Source organism: Cyprinodon tularosa, unplaced genomic scaffold, assembly GCF_016077235.1.
Source record: "Cyprinodon tularosa strain WSP-4 unplaced genomic scaffold, ASM1607723v1 ctg117, whole genome shotgun sequence".
NCBI classification, from domain to species: Eukaryota; Metazoa; Chordata; class Actinopteri; order Cyprinodontiformes; family Cyprinodontidae; genus Cyprinodon; species Cyprinodon tularosa.
The window spans coordinates 836,462-859,733 of record NW_024037970.1 but is presented as its reverse complement, the minus strand read 5'-3'; the positions used below and the strand labels follow the sequence as shown (position 1 = coordinate 859,733).

At 39.8% G+C, this 23,272-nt stretch overlaps 1 protein-coding gene across 2 annotated transcripts; it reads left to right on the top strand.

Annotated features, from left to right (window-relative positions):
* Positions 1 to 213: 213 nt before the first annotated feature.
* pcgf1 (polycomb group ring finger 1) lies at positions 214 to 21,794 on the top strand. 2 transcript variants are annotated; one of them, XM_038308162.1, is made up of 9 exons: positions 214 to 321; positions 6,121 to 6,226; positions 6,333 to 6,485; positions 8,249 to 8,320; positions 8,474 to 8,576; positions 8,727 to 8,769; positions 15,877 to 15,960; positions 21,269 to 21,349; positions 21,617 to 21,794. In XM_038308162.1, the coding sequence occupies exons 1-9, from the start codon at positions 235 to 237 to the stop codon at positions 21,665 to 21,667; spliced, it is 780 nt and encodes a 259-aa protein (XP_038164090.1). In that variant the 5' UTR covers positions 214 to 234; the 3' UTR covers positions 21,668 to 21,794. The 2 variants fall into 2 exon arrangements, with proteins under 2 accessions (XP_038164090.1, XP_038164084.1); XM_038308156.1 differs by having other exon boundaries at positions 217 to 321; positions 15,874 to 15,960.
* The last annotated feature ends 1,478 nt before the right edge of the window (positions 21,795 to 23,272 follow it).

Sequence of the window (23,272 nt, the reverse complement as noted above, 5' to 3'; positions counted from 1 at the left end):
TACTCCATATCAGTTGGTGGCGGTAATGCACAATTCACAAGTCTGCCAACCGCCATAAAACCCCATAAGAAGAAGAAGAAGAAGAGGGACCACACATTCAATCCGAGTAGAGAGCAGCAGTAAACATGGGGCTGTGTGTGCGTTTGTAGCAAGCTTTTATTTTCTTGATTACCCGCCTCGATTTATAAAAGATTCCACATCCGGTTTACCCGGAAATCAGCATATTTCCCAAAGATGGCGGAGCAAGGTCCAATGGCCATAGCGATGCGGCTCCGAAATCAGCTCCAGTCCGTCTATAAACTGGACCCACTGCGAAACGAGGTGAGCCGCTGTGAGGTTTATGTTCTTTCCCAACCAAGGAAAACGTCCTGAGCTCCAGAGAGCCAGAAGGGGCCGTTAATGAGGCGTTCTAACGGGGGATGGTTGTCTGCGCTGCGCTGATGGAGAGAGACTGAGAGTGATGCTCGAGCATGCGTATACGACGGGGGGTCTAACTGTGTTGTTCCGCGGAGCAACGTGCATCAAAGCTCCCAACCAAGTGTTTAAATCCAACATTTCATTCAAAGCTTTCTTTGCTGTAGTAGGAATTAAACTTTTTGGTTTGCGGGTGAGAGTAAACTGGCGGCAACCGTCGCTGCGCTCCGATGGCTCTCATTCGATTTGAAGTAACGGCGGTCCGCGTCCAGTTGCTACTGCTTCGCTCTTTGCTCTGTAGTTTGAGAATAGCCTTTATTCAGTCCTCGCAAACGGCTCTCGACTTTTCATGTTAAACTCAGTTTCTGGTTTGAACCCATTTTCCCTTTTCAGCTGGATCTCAGAGGTCATGGTGAGCTCGGTTGCTCCTCCTCCGTGTTGCTTGATGTCCAGCGCTGAAAGCCTAAAAGAAAGGACAATGTTTTGCCCTTTCAGTTAGTCTGTTTGCTGTGACTCCTCTGCAGCAGCTCTACTGTTTAAAAACACAAACAAACAAAAAACTTTGTTTGAGGCTTAACAGTTTGGGAATAAATCACATCCAGCCAACAGCAGCCTATATTTTAGATGTTTCCCTGGTCCAACACACATGGATTAAACTACTGGATCATCAGAAGGCTCATACAGGACCTGATGAAGCTTTTAGGATATCATTTAGCTCTTTGAAACAGTAAGTAGGTGCAGGGTTTGAATCACTTTCTGTGTGGAGTTTGCCAGTTCTTCCTGTGGAAATGTGGCTTCCCTCCTCGTCCCATCATCCAAAAACAGAGGCGTAGCCAGAACATTTTTATAAGGGTGGCCAGGCAATTACCAATGTATGTTGAGAGGTGGCCGAAAGTGGATAGGCGACAGAACCTCAGGGTCAATCTACACTGTTCCAACAGAAAATTAATGAGCAAAACATCAATATTTTCTAAATAAAGGGCGTTTCTCAATATGCGTTCTTGAGCGTTCTCGTGTGCTCGTGTACTCGTGACACATCATCAGCCTCAGCCCGAGTACCGTTCCAATTCTCGAGAACGCATCAAATCCCCGGATGTTGTTCTCACCCAGCCCGCTTTATCGAGCATGCATCAGAGCAGACTTGTGCGTTCTTCAGACTAACCGCTTCCCCAGAATGCCCCGCGGCCGCAGCTTGATTCGAGACAGCGCTCACAGTGTTAAGTTAAACATTCCCTTTTCTGCTGCCGTTGTTCTTCAAAAGTACGTTTTGAAATCGTTTGAGGCGATAACATTATACATTTAAGCCTCCCTGTGTGGTCTGTTTACAGAGTTAGTGCGAAAAAAAAAAAAAAAAAGTCAGACGTTGAGCGGACCAGAGTGACCAGCAGACCTCCGAGGGTAACCGCAGCCAGGGCTAATGTTACCCCGTCTGTAGTGCACTTCTCTCGGTCTAGTTATGTGTGAACTACCGCTCGTTCTGATGGCGGTTTTTTGCGGTTCAGTAATTTTAAAAAAAATGTTTTTTAAGCTTTAGAAATTAAAAATATTGTTTTCAAAATGTTTTGTGTAGGGAATAAATAGTTTTGACTGTTAAAGAAATGCTAAACAACGTTGGCTGTGGTGACGTCACGAGTACGCTTCTGCTCCAATACACATACGTGCTTGCGTGCTCGCGTTCTTGTCAAGTCCGATCTTCCTGCGCAAGAACGGACTTGACGAGTACGTACTCGCGTTCTCGTGAATTGAGAAACGCCCAAAGACGAACTATTCTTTCCTACAGCCTTTGCTACGGAGCCCCCTGGTTGTCAGGGTAAAAAAAAAAAAAAAAAAGCCGGTGGAAATCTGTGGACATGGATTGATAAACTGAGCGCACGGTTTTCCAATCTGTGCATGCACATTAAGAAACTGTGCTCTCGGTTTATTAACCTATGCGCTGGGATCATTAAACTGTGTGCCCTGCTTTGCATTCTGTGCGCACACAGCTGCTCCGGAGCCTTCAGAGTTTGATGAGAGTTGAAGCTCTAAAGCATGCTCATTAAATCATTGCACTGTGCTAAGTTTATATATATATATATATATATATATATATATATATATTAATGTAATAAGCTTACCTTGTAGGTGCGACCCATGCATCGAACTCTGAAGGTTCCGGAGCAATTGTGTGCGCACGGAATGCAAAGCAGGGCACACAGTTTGTTGATCCCAGCGCACGGATCAATAAACCGAGAGCACAGTTTCTTAATCTGCGCACACGGATTGGAAAACTGTGCGCTCAGAGTATCAATCCATGCCCACGGATTTCCACCACCTTTTTTTTTTACCCTGACATCCAGGGGGCTCCATACTTTGCTAACAAATAGACGCATTTAAAGTGGATACACATCTTTTCCATTGTTATTACTTATTTACTAGGGATGGGACGGTTTATGAAAACCGTCCGAACCGTTTGGTTTGACTGTCTTGGTTCGGTTCGCGTGTGTTGCGTTCGGTTCATGCGCTGCTCCTTTTTCTCATAGGCGACGCGTTTACACTCCAGAGTAGAAGGTGGCGGTACTGCGACCAAAGCCAACCACCAGTAGTATACAAGAAGAAGAAGAGTGTAGCAGAAAAAAAATCTGTTGTTATGGAGAATTGTGTGGGTATGGCGAGTGGGAAAGAACGGGAGTTGGAAGACGCGCCAGCAGCACTTTATAGGTCTGCTGTATGGGACCACTTTGCATTTAGAGTGACCTACGATGACGGCGGAAAGAAAGTTGTGGATAAAAGTGCAACAGTGTGCAAGCATTGTGCAACACGTTTTGTTTATGCTAACAGCAACATGACCAACATGTCAGGCTAACTCTGAAATCCCACATACTCCATCAGCGCTCTGCCCCGCCTCGCTGCGCTCCAGACCGCCTGCATAAAGCAAAGCCTACAGCCCCCGCTGTGGCTCCCGTCCGCTCCGCTCTGAGTTCCTTGTAGATCGTAGAGGGCATGCGTGAGATGATTAAATTCAAAGCAGCAAAACATGCGGAAAGGATCCATGGTTTCCGCGGATAATTAAAAATAATTACAATCCATTTATTTATTTATTTTTTTTTTTTCATTAATTTTTATGGGATTTTGGGTGAAACAATCAACATATACCGAACCGAAAACCGTGACCACGAAACCGTGAATCGAATCGAACCGTGGATTTTGTGAACCGTTCCACCCCTATTATTTACATAAATTGATTATTTAATATGTTTTTATTAAAATAGTTATCTATGATTTCACTGAAGACTCCTAGATGACTTGCAGAGACACATCATTTTCTCGCTACAGACTGATTCATACTTCGAAACTAGGCCGTCTGCGTAGGTGAACGCAGTGAACAAAAAGATGCCCCGCCCCCTCCGCAGACACTCCACTGCACCTCTCCCAAATTGTAGGTCACCGAAGACAGTGCCACAGACAGGAGACCGGCTTGTTTGTTTTTATGAAAACAACTCGTCAAGTTTGACCAGCTAGAAGAGCGAGGTGTGCGAGAACACTGGGAGGATTTTTCCACCTGGATCTCCGCTCTTTTTGGCTCTTGTGTCCCTCTGTTGTCGGACAAACTTGCCCCCACTTCCTCTCCACCTCCGTATCTAGACCCGCAGCTTATAGCGCAGACCAAGCTTCAATACTGGGCATAAATCAAAAATGTCTGCATCAAGCTCACTGGGACACACTGCTGCAGGAGTATAACCAGCCCATACCCCATATAACACAATCTAGTTCTGAAAAGAGCATGAATTATGTTCTTACCTTTAATTTCCGTATATTTTTTGCAGAATTAACCACAGTGTCTTTGATGTCAAGTAAATGCCAATATGAAAAATGAAAATGGTTTGAATATTCCACTTGAGAGTGGTACTGTTGCCACTGTCTGTATTAGAGGAAAAAAGTGGCAGGGGTGGCCACAGGGATGGCCAATGATTGGCTTAGGATGGCTATGGCCCCTATCTAGCTCCGCCCCTGTCCAAAAACATGTCTGTGAAGGACTGGCAAACTGACCCATGACCAGGGCACTAATGATGGATATATTGATGGGACCAGATCTTCAAAAGGAGGCGAAAATGAACCTTGAAAGACACTATTTAGACCTAAACCCCAAAGTTGAGTAAAGTAGGACTACAGAAAATACGTTTGTCATCTAGCTCAAAAATCCCATCAGTCCAAATTAAATTCCCACCTTTAGAGCACAGCTTTTTTTCTTTAAAAAGTCTTAACTTTCAGTTTCTTCACAGCTTATCTGGATGAAAAGGTTATACGTTTTCCGATGAACTGAGGATATTCTGAGAAAATATAGTCCTTTTCTATGAGGTGTTCAGGATTAGGCACACCTGTAAAACACAGAGAACAGGGGAGAACTGATTCAGATGCTCTAATCCTTATCAGCCCAGCATGATATATTAAATGTCGATATTTTTTGAGTGGATCAGAATGACAGGAAATGATGACATCAAGTAGAATAACAAATTCTTAGTGATTCTTAATGCTGCTTCTTTTAAGAGGAATAATCTTAAAGGTTTTCATGATTTAATTGAGCTGGATTTAATTGAGTTCTGTCTGGATAAAATCTGAACTTGTTTGTGAATTTTAACTCCTTGGACTTTTAACTGTGTTTAAACCTTGCTGTGAACTATTTTCAACCAATTTAGAAACAAACCTATGAACTCTAGTAGAAATTCTCTTTTCACTGACTTACACTTTTACATGGAGATTTCTTATTTTAAAACAACTCAAAAACAATTTGAGTTTAAAATGACTCATAAGTCTGGAATATCCGTATTGAGGCGATTTTCGTTCTATCAATAACACATAGGCAACAAGCTGAATATCTGTTAAAGTGTAATGTAAAAGGAAAAAAAGGGCCTCTGGTCTCTCGCCTTAATGTGAGCTATGGTTACAAGGGAAATCTAATCAATCAGGGAACCTAACTTTGCACAACACCGGTGCAGTTGCTCAAAGAAGAGGCTTTCGTTCTAAGTTTGTCGATCACATCATTGAATGCTGCCAGACACGGATGGTTTCACGCACACTTCTGCTCATTCTTCTTCGCTGCTACTCCCTGACTTTTTATTGCAGTCGGCAGCCTGGGCATCAAAATAAAGGAGGGACATTTAGATTGAATTGAAAGGTTTGAAGTGGTTCCAATCAATTCTATGTGACCAATGCCAGGACTGCACTTGTGACCAAGGCAGAAAATTTGGAAAGAGACTTAAAAAGGAGAGAGAGAAGCTGTGAAGGTTCAGGCAACCATTTATTAAGATAACTTTTATTAAATGTAAAAAAGAAAAGGCACATTTGGGGAAACGTTTTTCTTCCCATACGTCAAACTTTCGGACAGTTCTGGTTACAGTTTGAAGGCACCAAGAACTTCCTGGCCTTTTGCATTATAGGTTGAGGCAATTGTGTTCTCTGGCATGCTCCTAGTCTTTATTTTTTTTGTCTCTTTCAATGGTAAACAAAAATGACTGTATTTATGTTGGAAATGTTTTTCCAGAACTAACCCTTAGCATTCTTTGTAAAGTTGAAACTTCTGCTTCTGCTGTGGTTTGAATAATGGCAGAACAGGAAAAAAGGAAATAATAAAACAGTAATTAGTTTCTTTGCTGCTGCTTTTTATAGTGAAACATTGAGTGAATATTTTTAAACCAAATATTTGTAATTTGCTCATCCTTGTGTTTCTAGGAGGAAGTGAAGTTAAAGATCAAAGACCTGAATGAACACATTGTCTGCTACCTCTGCGCTGGCTATTTCATAGACGCCACAACGATTACAGAGTGCTTGCATACTTGTAAGTTTATGAAGCTTAATTTTTATCCCTGTCTATAATTTCATTATAACATGTCTACTTGCATGCTTTCAGTATCATTTATTTATGTTTTATTTTGTTTTTACAGTCTGTAAAAGTTGCATTGTAAAATACTTGCAAACCAGCAAGTATTGTCCCATGTGCAACATTAAGATTCATGAAACCCAACCCTTACTTAACCTTAAGTTGGATCGAGTGATGCAAGACATTGTCTACAAGCTGGTGCCTGGTCTTCAAGAGAGTAAGTTCTGTGGTTTTTTTAGATGTGTTGGATTTTTTTTTATATGCATAAGCAGTGCCGTAAAAAGTATTCATTAGAAAAAGAAATTATTTAGATTGTGTTGTTTAAAAACAACAAACTGCATTTGTATTTTATTTTGGGTTTTGTCTGGTGGAGCAGCACAGACAGGGAGTAGTGCGGAATTGCTAAGCAGATAGGACATTGGCCCTAGTTTTCAATTAGTTGTGTTAGAAATAAAATCGAAAAAGTTTGGTGCGTTGTCAGTACTTTGCTAAAACACCCAGCTGGAAGTCCTTTAGGGTAAGTTGCTACCCGTTTTGCACATCTTAATCAAATGCTGACCAGTTTCCCTGCTAAAATAAACAACAAAAAATCTCCACAGCCTAACGTAACACTGCCATGTTTTATCCTGGAGCTTTTATGTTCCGGTTTGGCATGGGCGGGTATGCAATTCTGATGGTATGATAAATATGAGCAGAAATATCATGCTATTAAAACTAATGCTAAATTGTCTAAAGTAAAAATCAAAAAAACAAAACACAAAATACCTGATATGCATTTTGAAATGTAGACTCATCTTCAGTCAAGTCTCATAGTGAACTTTAATTGTCAGTGCAAGCAGTTTTTACATCTCAGGTGTCATACCAAAATGAGACTCTGTTGCAGCGTGTTGCCCCCCCTCTTAAGTGCACATTCACGCTTATATTTGCCATTTATTACAATTAATCCATACTGATCAGCAGAGTTTATATAGTAACGGTCATGTAAATTCTGAGCAAACCTTTTAAATGAAGGAAAATCAAATTAAACGAGTTTCCATCCTTTAGAGCAGGCATTCCCAAACTCGGTCCTCAAGGCCCGCTGTCCTGCAGGTTTTAGAGGTTTCTCTGCTTCAGCACAGCTGATTATAATGATTGCAGTAGACCAAAAGCCTGTTAATCAACTTTAAATTAAAATCGGCTGTGCTGGAGCAAGTAAACCTCTAAAACCTGCAGGACAGCGGGCCTTGAGGACTGAGTTTGGGGATGCCTGCTTTAGAGCAAGTTAACCAGATGTTGCAAAATATAATGTTGTCCTTTTTTTAGCTTACATTTTGATATCTGACTGATCTTATATTGGGGCTGAAACGGTTATGATAAATCGATTATTGAAATAATCGTCAACTAATTTAGTAATTGATTAATCGTTAACTAGAATATAGAGACTATAATGCATTTAGTTTGCAGAGCAACCCACTTAGAGCAGCAATTCTTTCAGAATTGTAAAAGAAAATATTAAGATTTTGCATTTAAGAAAAAAAAAATGCTCTATTTAGAACTCTTCAAGTGGAAAAGTTTGAGTTTCATCTTGTTCAATTTAGTAAAAAATATTCTTTAGAAACCTTTGGCTATCCAATTAATAATTAATTAATCGGAAAAATAATTGTCAGATTAATTGATTTGCAAAATAATATTAATAACATTTTGTTATGGTTTTGGCATGACTATTAAGATCTGTGAAAGTTCACTTTTTGTCTCTTGTGTTCAGCATACCTTCTCCCACCGCCTGCCCCCGATCCATGCAACTCCTCCTGAGTTACCTTAAAACTACAATGAATGATTTTCATTTTTTTGGTTGTAATATGAATAAAATAGGTTCAAAAAACCTTGAACACTTAATCAAGGCGCCGTCTTTCTATTGCATACTTATTTTCATGTAAAATGTGAATTTTAAAAAAGAAAACTATGAGCATGTTTTTAAGTGTTGTTTTTTTTTTTGCTTAGGTGAAGACAAACGAATAAAAGATTTTTACCAGTCGCGGGGCTTAGAAAGAGTCATTCAACCTGCCGGCGATGGTAGGTCCTTATTTTACAACTAAATTGATCTAATATTCTGAAAAGCTCCTGTTTCTGAAAGGACTCAGTGGTTATCAATTGTTATCAGGTGGATTTTCTTGCCTGAATTTCTCTATATTAACCTCCTCCTTTTTTTCTCTCCCAACTCCTCAGATGTTGCAGACAGTGCAGCACTACCTTTTACAAGCTTTGACCACTCTAAAGCTCACTTCTACAGATATGATGAGCAGGTTTCACTGTGTTTAGAAAGACTAAGGTAAATAGATTCTGTTATGATCTTTTACATGATTTATGCACATTTACGAAAAAAGGAGGAACTGCTCTATGAACATTTGTGTGGATGTGTTAGCACTAAACAGTTTTGAAAATACACGCTTTTTAACTATTTATTGTTTTGTCTTTTTAGTTCATCACTTTCTGGGAAAGATAAGACAAAACTTACTCTCCAGGTAGGTGTAACCAGTAAACTACGTAGCTTTTAGCAAAGATGTGTGATTATTGAAGTTGTTAAACCAGTTTTGAGTTGTTTAAAAGCAAAAAGGCTTTTAAGACCGAAGGGAAAAACAAATATATCCAGGACATAAAAAAACCCCATAACTGTTTAGCAAGTACATGGCACATTGACAGCTGCTGTTACAGCAGAATCCAGCCTTCAGAGCTGCTAAATCTTTGTGCTGCTGAAGCCTCTTATTTACAGAGAGACAGGGATAAGTAGGAGAAGCACGTCACGAGGTAGCGAACCATTCTTTATCTTACAGCCTAGGAACTACCGTATTTTCACGACCATAAGGCGCACCGTACTAAAAGGCGCAGTCTCAGTTATGTGTCCCATTTCTGTATTTAACACACACATAAGGCGCACCTGACTATAGGGCGCATTTTCTATATACAGGTACATGTCCTCTACTACCTTTAAATACCTCTACTGCGTATTTAAAAATACAGCGGGCCCAAAACTGAGTATGACTGTGCTTTATTCATGTATTTATTAAAAAGTATTAATCAAACCTGGCAGCTGGCCGTGAGACAGACACATCGCAGATGACACAACGCTGTGATCGCTCCTAAATTAACTTAAAATCCTGAAACCTGCCGACGGAATATGTTCGCTTTTATGGGTGCCTGCAGTTTAAATTATTTAGATGAAAAACACCTGCCATCCACCGCGTGAAGGAGGCTGCCCAGCCTAGAGGCTGCTGATGAAAGGATTTCTACTGTCGGCGCACCTCTGGTATGTGGGGGTCTGAGCGCCTCCGACAGAAATAGATAATCTGGATGAACCGACTGCAATTATTAAGTTTTCAGGTGGACTTTCTCACTTAAAAACATATTAAAACTACTTTATTCCCACTGATCACAGCAAATATAGCTGCAAGATTTAGATTATTTAGATGAAAAAACACCTGCCAGCCACCGCGGTGAAGAGGAGGAGACCCGGCCCAGAGGCTGCTGTTGAATTAAGTTTTCAGGTAGAAAAATAGAGCGGGAGCAAAACTGAGTATGATTGTGCTTTATTCATGTATTTATTACAAAGTATTAATCAAACCCATCAAAGTCATCATCCTCTGTTTCTGAATAAAACAGCTGCGCTAAATCAGACATGCCAATTTCCCCTTCTTCGCTGTCAGAGTCACTTTCCTTGCAGCGCAGCTCCTCAGAAATAATGCCGGCTTTTGCAAAAGCTTGAACAACAGAGCCAGCAGACACTTTAGTCCAAGCATCTACAATCCATCCGCAAACGGTGGCGTAACTTGCCCGGCGCTGCCTTCCACTTATCCTGAAACTGTGGTCTCCGTCTGTCATCCATCGCTCCCACGCCGCTCGCAGCCTTACTTTGAACGGCCGTTTCACACCGATGTCGAGCGGTTGAAGTTCCTTTGTCAGACCCCCGGGATAACGGCGAGCACAGCGTTCATTTGATTCACCTTTTTTTTCACATCGGCTGTGAGATGGGCACGCAGCGATGGTGACGCGTGGAAAAAACCACCTGGTCTCCTCACATGGGCTACACCTCCCTCAGCTACGCTTTCATCATTCCTCATCCATCCAGCCTTTTCCATTTGCGTTAATATCATATGTCATCAGAGCGCTGTGTCTGTCTCGCTGTCAGCTCCCAGATCAGCTTCTCTGATTGGTTTATGCGGCGCGTCCAGGAGCAAAACTTCAATTTTTCCATCTCGAGCAGCAGCAGCGCGTTGGCAGATGCTTAAACGCTCCTGCTGCTCAAAACGCGCTGCAGGACCTTTTGCTGCACCTATACGCGCGTCAACCATTTACTTTGCATGTAAACTCGCTGCTTCTGCTGCACCTGCTGGGTCCGGTTCACACCGATGTCGAGCGGTTGAACAGCGAGCACAGGGTTAATTTGTTTCCTCATGTTTTTCACATCAGCTGTGAGATGGGCACGCATGGAGTTAAATATTAACAGCGATGGTGATGAGTGGAAAAAAAAAACACCTGGTCTCCTTACATTCAGCCACTCTTTCATCATCTCCTCAAGGAGGTGGTCTCAAAAGTCGCAGTTACAACACACATAGGGCGCACCGCACCATAGGGCGCACCGCACCATAGGGCGCACTGCACATTTTGAGGGGAAAAAAGACGTTTAAGTGCGCCTTATAGTCGTGAAAATACGGTACCCACCTCATAACTTCATTGGGAAATTAGGAAAATGGAGTGGCTCTTTTAAATGAGCATAGATATCCACTGGTGTTTAAAACTTGATGTTTTGCGATAGGGGCTGCTTTCATATTTCTGCAGTGCAGTTGAAATGCTCTCTGTTGCAGGACTCGGTTGTCCTATTTTAGAAGTTGCAAAGAACTGAGCTAAATCTCAGGGTTTACAGTGAAGAACAACTCCATTATGCTAGCATTGCAGTAACTTTCTTCCTCCAGCAGAGGGTGGCATTGATTACTTTATGAAGATGTGGAGAAAAGTGAAACTTTCTTTCACTGTTCTAATTCAAAAACAAAACATATTAATCTGGTCTTTTTGAGCAAAAGTGATGAAATGATTGCATCCTGACCATCCACTGTTTTTGAGACTAAAACAATGTTTTATATTTTTAATCACCTTTGCCTTCACTCTCTTCTCTGGTTAACCCCCATTCCAAACTTAACTCTAGTTCATGTTGGCCAAGCCAGATCTGCTACTTGAGATTTTCTTTGGGCTCTATGCTGTCTGGAATATTTATGTATTTTCCAATTCTGGATACTTGTGGAAAGAAAACAGAGAGTGTTGAAAATATTTCGTTTTTTCTAGGATTTATTCCTTGTGCATTGGTCTAACGCAGTAGCTGTGCAGCGATCCATCTTTTCACAGTCATCTTTCACGTAAAACCTACATTAAAGCCTGACAGATGGAAGCTCTCCGATAAAATCATACACTTACAGGTGCTGGTCATAAAATTAGAATATCATGAAAAAGTAGATTGATTTCAGTAATTCCATTTAAAAAGTGAAACTTGTATATTATATTCATACATTACATACAAACTCATATATTTCAGATGTTTATTTTGTTTAATTTTGATGATTACAAATGACAACAAATGAAAATCTCAAATTCATCATATCAGAAAATTAGAATATTACTGAAGACCAATAAAAACAAAGGATTTATAGAAATGTTGGCCAACTGAAAAGTATGAACATGAAAAGTATGAGCATGTACAGCACTCAGTATTTAGTTGGGCCTCCTTTGGCCTGTATTACTGCAGCAATGCGGCGTGGCATGGAGTCGATCAGTCTGTGGCACTGCTCAGGTGTTATGATAGCCCAGGTTGCTCTAATAGTGGCTTTTAGCTCTTCTGAATTGTTGGGTCTGGTGTATTGCATCTTCTTCTTCACAATACCCCATAGATTTTCTATGGGGTTAAGGTCAGGAGAGTTTGCTGGCCAATTAAGAACAGGGATACCATGGTCCTTCAACCAGGTACTGGTAGCTTTGGCACTGTGTGCAGGTGCCAAGTCCTGTTGGAAAATGAAATCTGCATCTCCAAAAAGTTGGTCAGCTGCAGGAAGCATGAAGTGCTCTAAAACTTCCTGGTATGTGGCTGCGTTGATCCTGGACCTCAGAAAACACAATGGACCAACACCAGCAGATGACATGGCACCCCAAACCATCACTGACTGTGGAAACTTTACACTGGACTTCAAGCAACGTGGATGAAGTGCCTCTCTTCTTTTCCTCCAGACTCTGGGACCTTGATTTCCAAAGGAAATGCAAAATTTACTTTCATCAGAGAACATGACTTTGGACCACTCACCAGCAGTCCAGTCCTGTTTCTCTTTAGACGCTTCTGACGCTGTCTGTGGTTCAAGAGTGGCTTGACACAAGGAATGCGACAGCAGAAACCCATGTCTTTCATACGTCTGTGTGTGGTGGTTCTTGAAGCACTCACTCCAGCTGCAGTCCACTCTTTGTGAATCTCCCCCACATTTTTGAATGGGTTTTGTTTCACAATCCTCTCCAGGGTGCGGTTATCTCTCTTGCTTGTACACTTTTTTCGACCACATCTTTTCCTTCCCTTCGCCTCTCTATTAATGTGCTTGGACACTGAGCTCTGTGAACAGCCAGCCTCTTTAGCGATGACCTTTTGTGTCTTGCCCTCCTTGTGCAAGGTGTCGATGGTCGTCTTTTGGACAACTGTCAAGTCAGCAGTCTTCCCCATGATTGTGTAGCCTATAGAACTAGACTGAAAGACCATTTAAAGGCTTTTGCAGGTGGTTTGAGTTAATTAGCTGATTAGAGTGTGGCACCAGGGGCCATCAATTTTGAACCTTTTCACAATATTCTAATTTTCTGATATGATGAATTTGAGATTTTCATTTGTTGTCATTTGTAATCATCAAAATTAAACAAAATAAACATCTGAAATATATGAGTTTGTATGTAATGTATGAATATAATATACAAGTTTCACTTTTTAAATGGAATTACTGAAATCAATCTACTTTTTCATGATATTCTAATTTTATGACCAGCACCTGTATATTTTAGTTCTTCGTTAAATGTTTTGCAAAAATGATTTGAGATCTTTGTGTGTTGTTTTCTTTTGCCTAAGGAGGTGTAAGTTTTGGGTATAAATTTTTATAGGAACTTTGACCCCCTTTTTTTTTTCAGTAGATTAGCTCCTATTTGGTGCTTAGGGACGGTTTTTTGTCATAATTGAACCGATATGGTACCGAACCCCAATACTTGAAAATTGACAAAGTAGTCAATGTTTTTTTCTTTTCTCAGTACCATTCTAACATTATCTTAAACACCAAACTGTATTTCACATTATACAATTTATAGCTGTGAGAGACTTGGTGCACTTAGTTGCGTTATTTAAATGTCTGTTTGCTCTGATGAGAATATTTAGACTCGGCTCCATAAAGTGCATTAACTCAAAAGTCCTTTCCATCCACAATGCTAATTGCCCTCATCTTTTTTTAAAACGGTACAAATGCTTGCCCTACACTTTTCTATATCATCACCTCCATCAGAAAGGTCCATGCTGCATTGCTTTGCAACCCAGCTACAACTTTAGGAGTTTTTGGTGTTTATATTTAAAAACAGAACCATGCAGAGTACATCCTTTCACTTTCCATTTGAAGTTGTAAGCGAACACAGGCCGGACTCTGGATCCATTCATTTTTTTGTTCTAGCATCCTTTCCCTCAAGCATTCTTCATGCTGTGCTTAAGAATGATATTACAAATGTTCATTTGTAATATCACAAATAAATACATTTATTTAAAGGGGTTCTTTTTAAGCTGCATATCAGTTAATCGGATAAAACAAAGTTTAATCCTATAAACTATGAATCTACATATGATTATGAGTCATTTATGTATATGTCCCTGGCCATAATGCATTCAGGTACTGAAGCATTGTTACCGTTTGATTTGGCCAGTAACTTGAAAACTATGGAATTTGGCAATAGGAAAGAAGTTTCTTTAAATTTCAGTTTGTTATAGCGTTGATGGTCACGTTTTCTCAGTGAAGCCTCAAATTTTCTGACATTTTTTCTGAAGGGGAGGGTCCAGAATTTATTTCTGTTCTATCTAACGGAAAATCCTTTGGTTTGTTTGGGTCCGGCTTCACAGAGCTAGGCAGTTGTTTCCTCATACCAGTTGGACCTCGGCATAAATTTGCTGGGGCGTCCACTCCTGATTTCTCACCATGTCATGGTGAATTCCACATAGTGTGGATCTGGCTTGGAGCAGCAACAGTTGCTCCTCTTAGGTCATTGCTGATGTTTTTCCCTCTTGGCATTGGGACACATGGTAACTCTCAAACAATACTGCCGAACTTCTGCTTTTAGGATAATTAAAACAGATTGATTAGAATACTACCTTATATGTGGAGCTAAACTCTTAACTGCCAGTAATACCCTCAAAAACCCAAATTGAAGGACGCATTGCTTCCTTATGAAAAGTTTATCATTGTTTAACCTTGTTGAAGCAAATCAGCAGCATAGTTCCATGTTTAAATGAGGTTGTAGTATCTAGGGGGAAAAAATCAAGTCCTTGGTCACAGCTGAGGAGTTGAATTAACCGCGGTGATCTGCTTACTGATATTTTGGAAGTGTTGCTACATTCACTCATGTCCTCTCTGATCACTTTGCAAAGTCAAAATGTTGTTTATTGTTTGTCTAATCTTACTTTATGTAACAGGAGCATGCAGCCACATTAGTTCCATTCCTGCTTTTTTATATGCAGTTGTTTTTCACTCTAACCCCCTCCATGACCTTATAAAGTGGATTAGCTTCTGACAAGAACCCTCATAAATGTATAAAAACAAATCACACTCCCGGGTGTAATGTCGGATCAGTTTGCTAATGCAAGCCGTGTCCTTGCAGCGTTCTGGATTTAAATTTGACCCTTAATAATTTGTTACAGGCTCCCCTCCCCACCCTCCTTGTCCAGTGATATTTACTGTTTTTTAACTGAGATGTAAATTTAATAAAACAGATTTCTGCCTATGCATGAAGAGAAATGCTTGGCCCCTGCGGTGCATGAGCTAAAGCACTTTAGCTCTTTGGCTTTAGAGTGTTTAATAAGTCAGCAGGGAGCAGAAACCTTCCAGCAGTGAGCGGGATCATTCTTCACTGTAAATCTAATCGTAACAGGAGTACGCCGCTCGCTATTTGCACAGTTAGTCGGTTTGAGTTTCTTCTGCTCCGAATGTGATTTAGAAGAAAAGTAACATTTTCTGCTTATGAATAAGGGTTGACAATAACTATTTATGGAGCAGTTTAAACCATCTTTCAAAAGAGAACAGCATGCACATCTAGTTACATCGGTAAGGCCATTGCTTTTCTTAATTTCAGCTCTCTGTTGGTGGTAGTCTGCACTTCCACAAGTTAAATGAGTTTTCTGTGGTGCAAATGATGGAAACAAAAGTAAATGGTGGTCTCATAACATACTAGTCAGAATCCACTGAAGTGATCAAACGTTGGTCTATTATAATGCTGATCTTATAATTCTGTAATTATGTGTTGAATCTGACTGCTGCCCATCAGATCGCTCCTGTTTTAAAGCCAACCGTTTTATTTTCCCTCCGCAGCAGAAGTTTGTGCGCTGCTCCGTGCGAGCGGAAGTGCGACACTTAAGGAAAGTTCTTTGTCAGAGATTAAATGTGGAAAAACACCAGGTGAGTCAATAAGCGCTATTATTACATTTAAATTACATTTGTTTTTCAGTCTTAGAGCAACTTTAGCCAAGTGGAACAGAGTTGAGAAATACAAACACATTCTTATACTCTTAAGTAGATTTTTGTGCTATTTTCTGTTGCTTTTTTGTTTATTTTGTATTAATAAGTCAACCCTTTACAGGGTAAGTAACCATATAAAGGATTGTTTTAGACTATCCTTTTTTCTTTCTTTCAAATAAATAGATGTTAGCTGTTATTAATGAAAATGAACTCCAGATGGTCTGCGTTTCCGAAACTATCCCCGGTTAACTGGTTGCAACAAAGCCTTTGCCTCAGTCTGCCTCCATCTGTTCGTTTTAGTAGCTGACAGTAATGTAGCCAAAGTTATGATTTCCTCTTCAGCAGCAGTTTTTAGAGTGGTTGTATCTGCGCCACACACAAAGCAGGCTAAAAGTGTGTTTGAAATAAAGGCACCAGATCCAGGAACTGGGAGAATTTACCAAACCAATTTTATTATATATTATTTATTCTACCCAGCATAGAAATCCTCCCTACAACGTGTTCCTGATGCAGGAAGCTGTTGATTTTTGGTGAACAGAGGTTTATAGGAGGAGTTTTTAAGTGAACAGGTGCAAAAAAAGTCTTACTGGTTTAATATTTACAAAATGTTTATTCTCCATGCATTTTGTGGTTTAAAATCTTTAACTGTTAATCAGCAAAACAATGTTTTGTGTGTTTTGGCATTTGCAGAACAAAGAATATTTGTAAAAAATCTGCTAATTTTAATTAATATTAGTAAATACATTAAATTAAGCACTCATTACTAACTTTGTCTACATTTAATCTGCAAATGATGATCTATTAACACAGTTTTTTGAAGGTTCATATTAAATTAAAACCTACTCAACATTCGGCTTTATTAAAAAGTAAAATTCTGGATTTTCTTTTAGGCTCCTCCATTGAGATTTATTTCTATAGAGTCAAACTGCCCTGTCACATGGCACACCTGAAACACCATTAAAGGACAGAAACAAAAAAAGGTCCCTCTGTTACCAGATCATCTGTAGCTTAAACTTTGATCATCACTGCTTTTATATTTGTGGCTGAACAATCTCTCAAGTTTGTCATAACTTCAGCAGAGGGAGCTAGCGCTCTCTATTGGTAGATTTATCTTGCAGGAGCACAAACTGCCGTCATATTTTCAGCTTGCAGCAATAATAACATGCTCTAAACCTCATGTGATTTTTGTTCTCTGAAGCTCTGTAAAATACTACCTAGGTTTCATGATGTCTATGTAGGCACATTTTCAAAGACACTGGCTTCTTTTTGATCACTTTTAAGCCTTTTTATATCAGTTGTCTTTAGACCTTTATTTTTGAAAGGTGTTTTTTTTTTGTTTTATTTATTTTTTTACAGTAGGTGATCCAGGTAAAGAGAGCCTTTACTAGCTGGTAGCAACAAAAGCTTTGCCTTAATCTCTGCTTTGTACAAGTAAATGTGTAACTGGTAAGAACGGCTGATCAACACCTCTGCATGAGTTTTTAGTGATTGACTTTTGCAGAGAAAAGATCACTTCCGGAAAGGTTTGTTACCATGAACCAATGCGAGGATACATGAACATTGCCTTAATGCTGCACTGTTGCAGCATTTTTCTGTTCACACACAAGAATCCGTCTTGTTCCGCTCCTGTCTTAACCGCTCGGGAAGCGACCCAAAACAAGCTGGCCGATTGCAGTATTATGGTTTAGGCATAGAGCTGTGAAGAAAGCCAGAGGTGCCAGACCCGCAGCCGGACCAAAATAAACATGGCAGCACAGGAGGACACACGCATAGCTGCTGCTATCACAGATGGTCTGTCAGAACTCATCATTTCATCTTTGAAAGAGGAACATCAAGAACAGCTTTGTGCTTTATTTGTTCCATCTGCCGAAAAGTACTTGATAACACTTTGGATACAGAGACGGTCTTTTTTTTTTTTTTGCTGGTTTCCTTCTATTGAAGATAAAAACTGATTAATTTCAAAATAACAAATTGAAAGTACTTTTATGTTTAGGTTTCCTGCTAAAGAGAGCCGTGTGTGTGTTGGTGCTCGACTGCACTCTTCTGCTCAGAGATCTCAGCCCGTTTCTGTTGGAGCCCCTCTCCCAGTCTGGGGGTCCCTGCTTTGTGGGTTCCATTTACCACAGGAACCACTTTGTTCCTTCATCTTCCACATCCTCTCCGCTTCTTCTGTTTTTTTGCTCAAGCTTCTCATGTTCCTTCTTCCTCATATTACTCTCATTAGGTATTGCTGCGTCCATCACTAACCCTATCTTCCTCAGCTTGTCCATCACTACCATGTCTGGTTGGCTTTCCCTCACCAGTTTATCTGTCTGTGTCTGAAAGTCCCGTCCCATTTCGACGTTGGAGCTTCCAGGCCTCACTCTGCACAGACATTCCTGTATACTTAGCCAGCCGCTTGGTCACCGTGCTCCATGTATGCCCTATCTGCTTGCATTTTGCATCCTGCTGTTATGCATTAGATTCTCTCGTAGGAATCTTGTGCATTTTCCTGTGCTGTCACGATGGATGCCTCTGCTGTTCTTTCAATCCATCCACTGATACCCTGTTCCTTTTTTAATGTATTTATAACCCTATTTTGATCTTCCTGCATACTTTCCCCATGTTAGCAGAGGTTAAAATGTTTGATTGATTGAAAATGTCATCAACTCATTTAGTAATCAAAGCCTCATTAACTGTAGAATGCAGTCTCTAAAACCAGTAATTTGCATTAAAAAACACAGAGAACAGTAGTCAACTATACAAAAAGTAGATGCAGACTGGTTAACAGCAGGCGCTCTAACCCCAGGCTCACACCGACTCCGGTCTTACCGTTGTGGTGCGGTGGGTGCGGCGCCGCAGTGATTCCAAGTCAATAAAAAGACGTAAACCTCTCTCACCAGCTGCTGAGCTGTCCGGCTGCGGTTACCGAGACACTCCGGCGCTGCAGAAAATTCCGCAAGAAAGCTATCCTTGCGGCGTGCCGGAGCCCTCCGCAACAAGCTCTCGCAAATATCCTTATTTGGGCCGTGTTATCGCGTGAAGTTACGTGAACTCAAGTTAACTTCTGTTAAATCTCCGGACCTGTTGCCGGAGCCGCAGAGCCGCACCGCACCGTAGTCAAAAGGGCGGTGTGAGAGGGGGTGTGCGGGAGTTGCGGTCTCCGTCGGCTCGGTAACCGCACCGTAGCCAGTGTGAGCAAGGGGTAAAAGAGCTTCAGTAACTGACCGTCTATGTTTTTAGATACCCGGGGATCAAATCTGTGTAAAGTATCAGGATGAAAATCAATTCATAGCTGAAAAACTTATCTTTATATTACGATGTAATGAATGTGAGTCTGGTTCAGCTTGAGGTTTCTTCCTTTTTAAAGGGAGTTTTCCTCTCCACTGTCACTTCATGCATGCTTGGTTTGAGGGATAGCTGTAGAGTTAAGGACGAAATGAAGCAAAAATCATCTCTTTAGGCTAATCCAGGAGGAGCATGTCTAGCAAATCATTGACTGATGGATTCAACTGGTTTTCTTAACCAATCTGACAGGATTGTCTCTGTAAAGTGTGTTGAGATGACGCTTGTTGTTAATTGGCGCTATATGAATAAACTACATTTCATGTCAATGAATGTAATGAAGGGGAACCTTTTCAATCTCAATGGAACATTCTTTTTCAACAGAATAACAGGTGTTAGCTAAACAACTAAAGATAGATAAAAATGAATACACCTAATATAACAATATTTAAGGTCGTATGAGGTATTATTTTTTTATTGTGCAAATAATCCAGAAATCTAAAATGAGCAATAAAAAAAAACGCAAACAACAGTTTCATTGTTGATATTTTTAGTGACCTTTATGAGAACTCTTCTTGGCGATGGCTAGAGCAAAATTCTATATTTGCTTTTTACTGATTTATTGGATAAATGATGTTCAGTTTCTTTATAACTTACCCAAAGGTTTAATTTTATACTGCGTTGCTGTCATCAATGAAAACAATCAAGTTGAATTAGACATCTGTTGTTTGATTTTTTTTTTTTTTTTTTATTTATTTTTTTTTTATTGTTTTGTCTCATTTTACTTTTATTTCAGATTTTATTTCTGTTTCTTTTTAATCATACCCTAATTAAACACCTGCTTATGTTTCAAAATCTTATTTACTAAAATAAACAAACACTAAATTAAAGATTAAATCATAAAATCTCTTCATCTTTAGGTAATTTGAATACAAGTCAGTCAGACCAAAACCTCAACAGCAACCAGCAGCTGTAAGGTGAACAGAAATAAAGAAACTGATGATGATAACTTGAGGTTTTTTCTTTTGTTACGCAAAGTGTTTTAAACCACAGGAGTTATTTCTAAGTGGATTAAGCAGAAAGCAGCTAAATTATGGTTAGTCCATTTCAGCACACAGATGCTGATGGGAATGGGTATTAGTATGTTGTCATGGAAACCTCTTAGGGAACCTTGAAAGCACTTCTTTAGTGTCTGAGTTTTTTGGGAGGGGGTCTAGGAATTAGGAAGTCTGTGAACGTTTGAACTGTAAAGGTAGCTTCCAGAGTTCAAAGAACAAAATGTTTTATTGCAGTCCTGTTTTAAGACTTTGTGCAGGTTTTTCTGGATTCATATTATGGGCTCACATAGGGTCCAAGAAATATGTAGTGGGTGCTGCGCTCCGGTGGAAGGGGCCTATGAAGAAGTCTTGGTAGATCTGCACTTTAGTTTTGGAAGAATAAAATGTTCTGACCGGCTTGAAATTTATTCCTCTTGTTCTGCAGCCTCTTACAAACTATAAATCTTAAATGCATCAATTTTTGACCTTGGAACGCAGCTCATCCTTACTTGGGTCAGCTGATGCAGGGTTGACTTAATGGACCTGTTAAAAAAAACAAAACAATTTGAAATCAACACTTCAATTGTACCCTCAAGTTTTAAAACTGTATATTTAGACACCTTAATGAAGATATGAGTTTGGGGTAACATAAGGACTAAAAAATGCCAGCATTATGTTGAGGCCACGCCTGAACAAGACAAGTCATTGCATTTGGACAAGAAAGGATTCTGTATATTAAAGTGAGCGAAATCGTTACCTTATTTCTTTCTGAAATTAAGATTTTCTGACTGACTTCCACTTGATGAAAAGCAGAAACCAACAGTCAAAATATTCCGGCTAATTATGTGAAATCAGACACACAAAGTGAAACTTGTGATCAGATCCCTCCTTGAAAATATTTTCCTTTCTAATTGCTCTTCGTCTGTCTGTGTGGTCCCTCTCTGCAGGTCCAGATGTTCTTTAATAACGAGTCTTTGCCTGATCACATGACCATGAAACGGTTATGGCTTTCACACTGGTTTGGCAAGGTAGAGTACAGCTAACACCAGCTGCAGCACCAACAACTGTCAGAGGCCTTCACACTGGGGCTTTTTTATTCTGTCAGCATGAAGATATCAGCTTAAGTTTTAGCAAAACCTCAGAATGTACATTCATAAAAACTAATTTGAGTAAAAATATAAATTTAATCCATATTGGAATGACTTTTCAAGTCATTTGTATGATGACTACATGCAGGTCATGGGTAGATGAATAGAATGAAGCTATTTTTAATTCTGTCTTGTTTCTCCCTCCAGGCTCAGCCGTTAGTTCTTCACTACACCATCAAGGACAAAAGGACCAGATAGGATTTGATTTCATTTGGCTGTAAATATTTTGTACCATACATATTCTATTTTAATAGTGTTTGTGTATATAAACTTATTTTCCTTGTTTTGTATTTTTGAAAATAAATTTGAAATTGAAAGAAAAAAAGCAAGATTTTTGTGGTTTATCACTCAGGTTAAGTGTTTCAATATCGACCTAAACAGGAAATCTAATGATCCAGTTGATCAGTTTTGTAGTTGCAGATCGTACCGTGATATTTTTTAGTCTTTGTCACCTTTTTTTTCTTCCAGTGGGTTTACTCAAAATTATAACTAGACATGCATCACAACACGAGTCCATAATGATCAGATTATGGCGTAAATCTGGTCTTCGTGGTCTTATGGTTTCCGCAATTACAGGAAATACTGCTTTCTCTAAACTTGTCCAGCAGTTAGTCACTGACATCTAGGGCTTGGTTATTTTACTAATTGATTCATTCAATTAATATTTCTTTATAAACGATTTAATGGTTACTGCACATATTTAATAAATGTTAAAATATGTGTACACGCAGTTTATATTTTAGAGCAGGCATCCCCAAAGTCGGTCCTCGAGGCCTGCTGTCCTGCAGGTTTTAGAAGTTTCCTTGCTCCAGCACAGCTGATTTTCATTGATAGCTGATTAACAGGCTTTTGCTGAACTACAATCATCAGAATCAGCTGTGCTAAAGCAGAGAAACCTCTAAAACCTGCAGGACAGCGGCCCTCGAGGACCGACTTTGGGGATGCCTGTTTTAGATTCTGTACCATATTCTAGGTAACGATTCGAGTGCCAAATTAGTTGAGGATTATTGATAACTTACGATTAATCGTTCCAGCCATACTGACAGCCTCTATAGGGAAGCTAAGCCAAAAGTTTATAGCTGAAGCTAGCTGAGAAGCGGGTAACATCCGAGTAGAACTATAGTTGAAGGAAAAGGTGCAAGAAGGATGGCTGGGGGGGGGGAAACCCATTCAAAACTTTGAGGTAGATTCACACGGTGTAAACCTAGCAGGAGATGGCGCAGTGAGCCACCGAACAGACGTATTGAGGACATCAATTGTGTTCAGCCCCTTCTAAACCACAGAAAAAAAAGAAAGTGAACTCTAGCTCATTGATTTAAAAGCCTCTTAACAGATGAAAGTAGATTCTGGTTCTTTATATGTCAACCTCCCCGAATCTGAAGGAAGAGTGAAACTTAGCAGTAAGCCATGATCATTCAAATGAATGGAAACACCTGGAATAAGTGTCTAATAAATATAGAACTAATGTAGCTATCATGGGTTTAACCAAGATACAGTTTCAATTAAACCTTAGAAACCTTAAGTTAAACACTTTAATTGCAAGAAAAAACATGCTGTACGTTACTTGCTACAAAAATGTAAAAATAAATCAACCGTTTTTGTAAAAAATTATATGCTGATTTTTTTTTTTTTTTTTTTTTATTCAGGTTTAGGTCAGTTCTGGACCAGCTGTCATGCTGCTTGTTTTTGCAAATAACCATTATTATTTAAATGCTTTTAGTGACTAAAGTGGTGAGAAAATATTTTGGTATTTTGTTTTTGAGAAAAGCTCACAGAGTTCAGACATCTTTTTTTTAACCACCG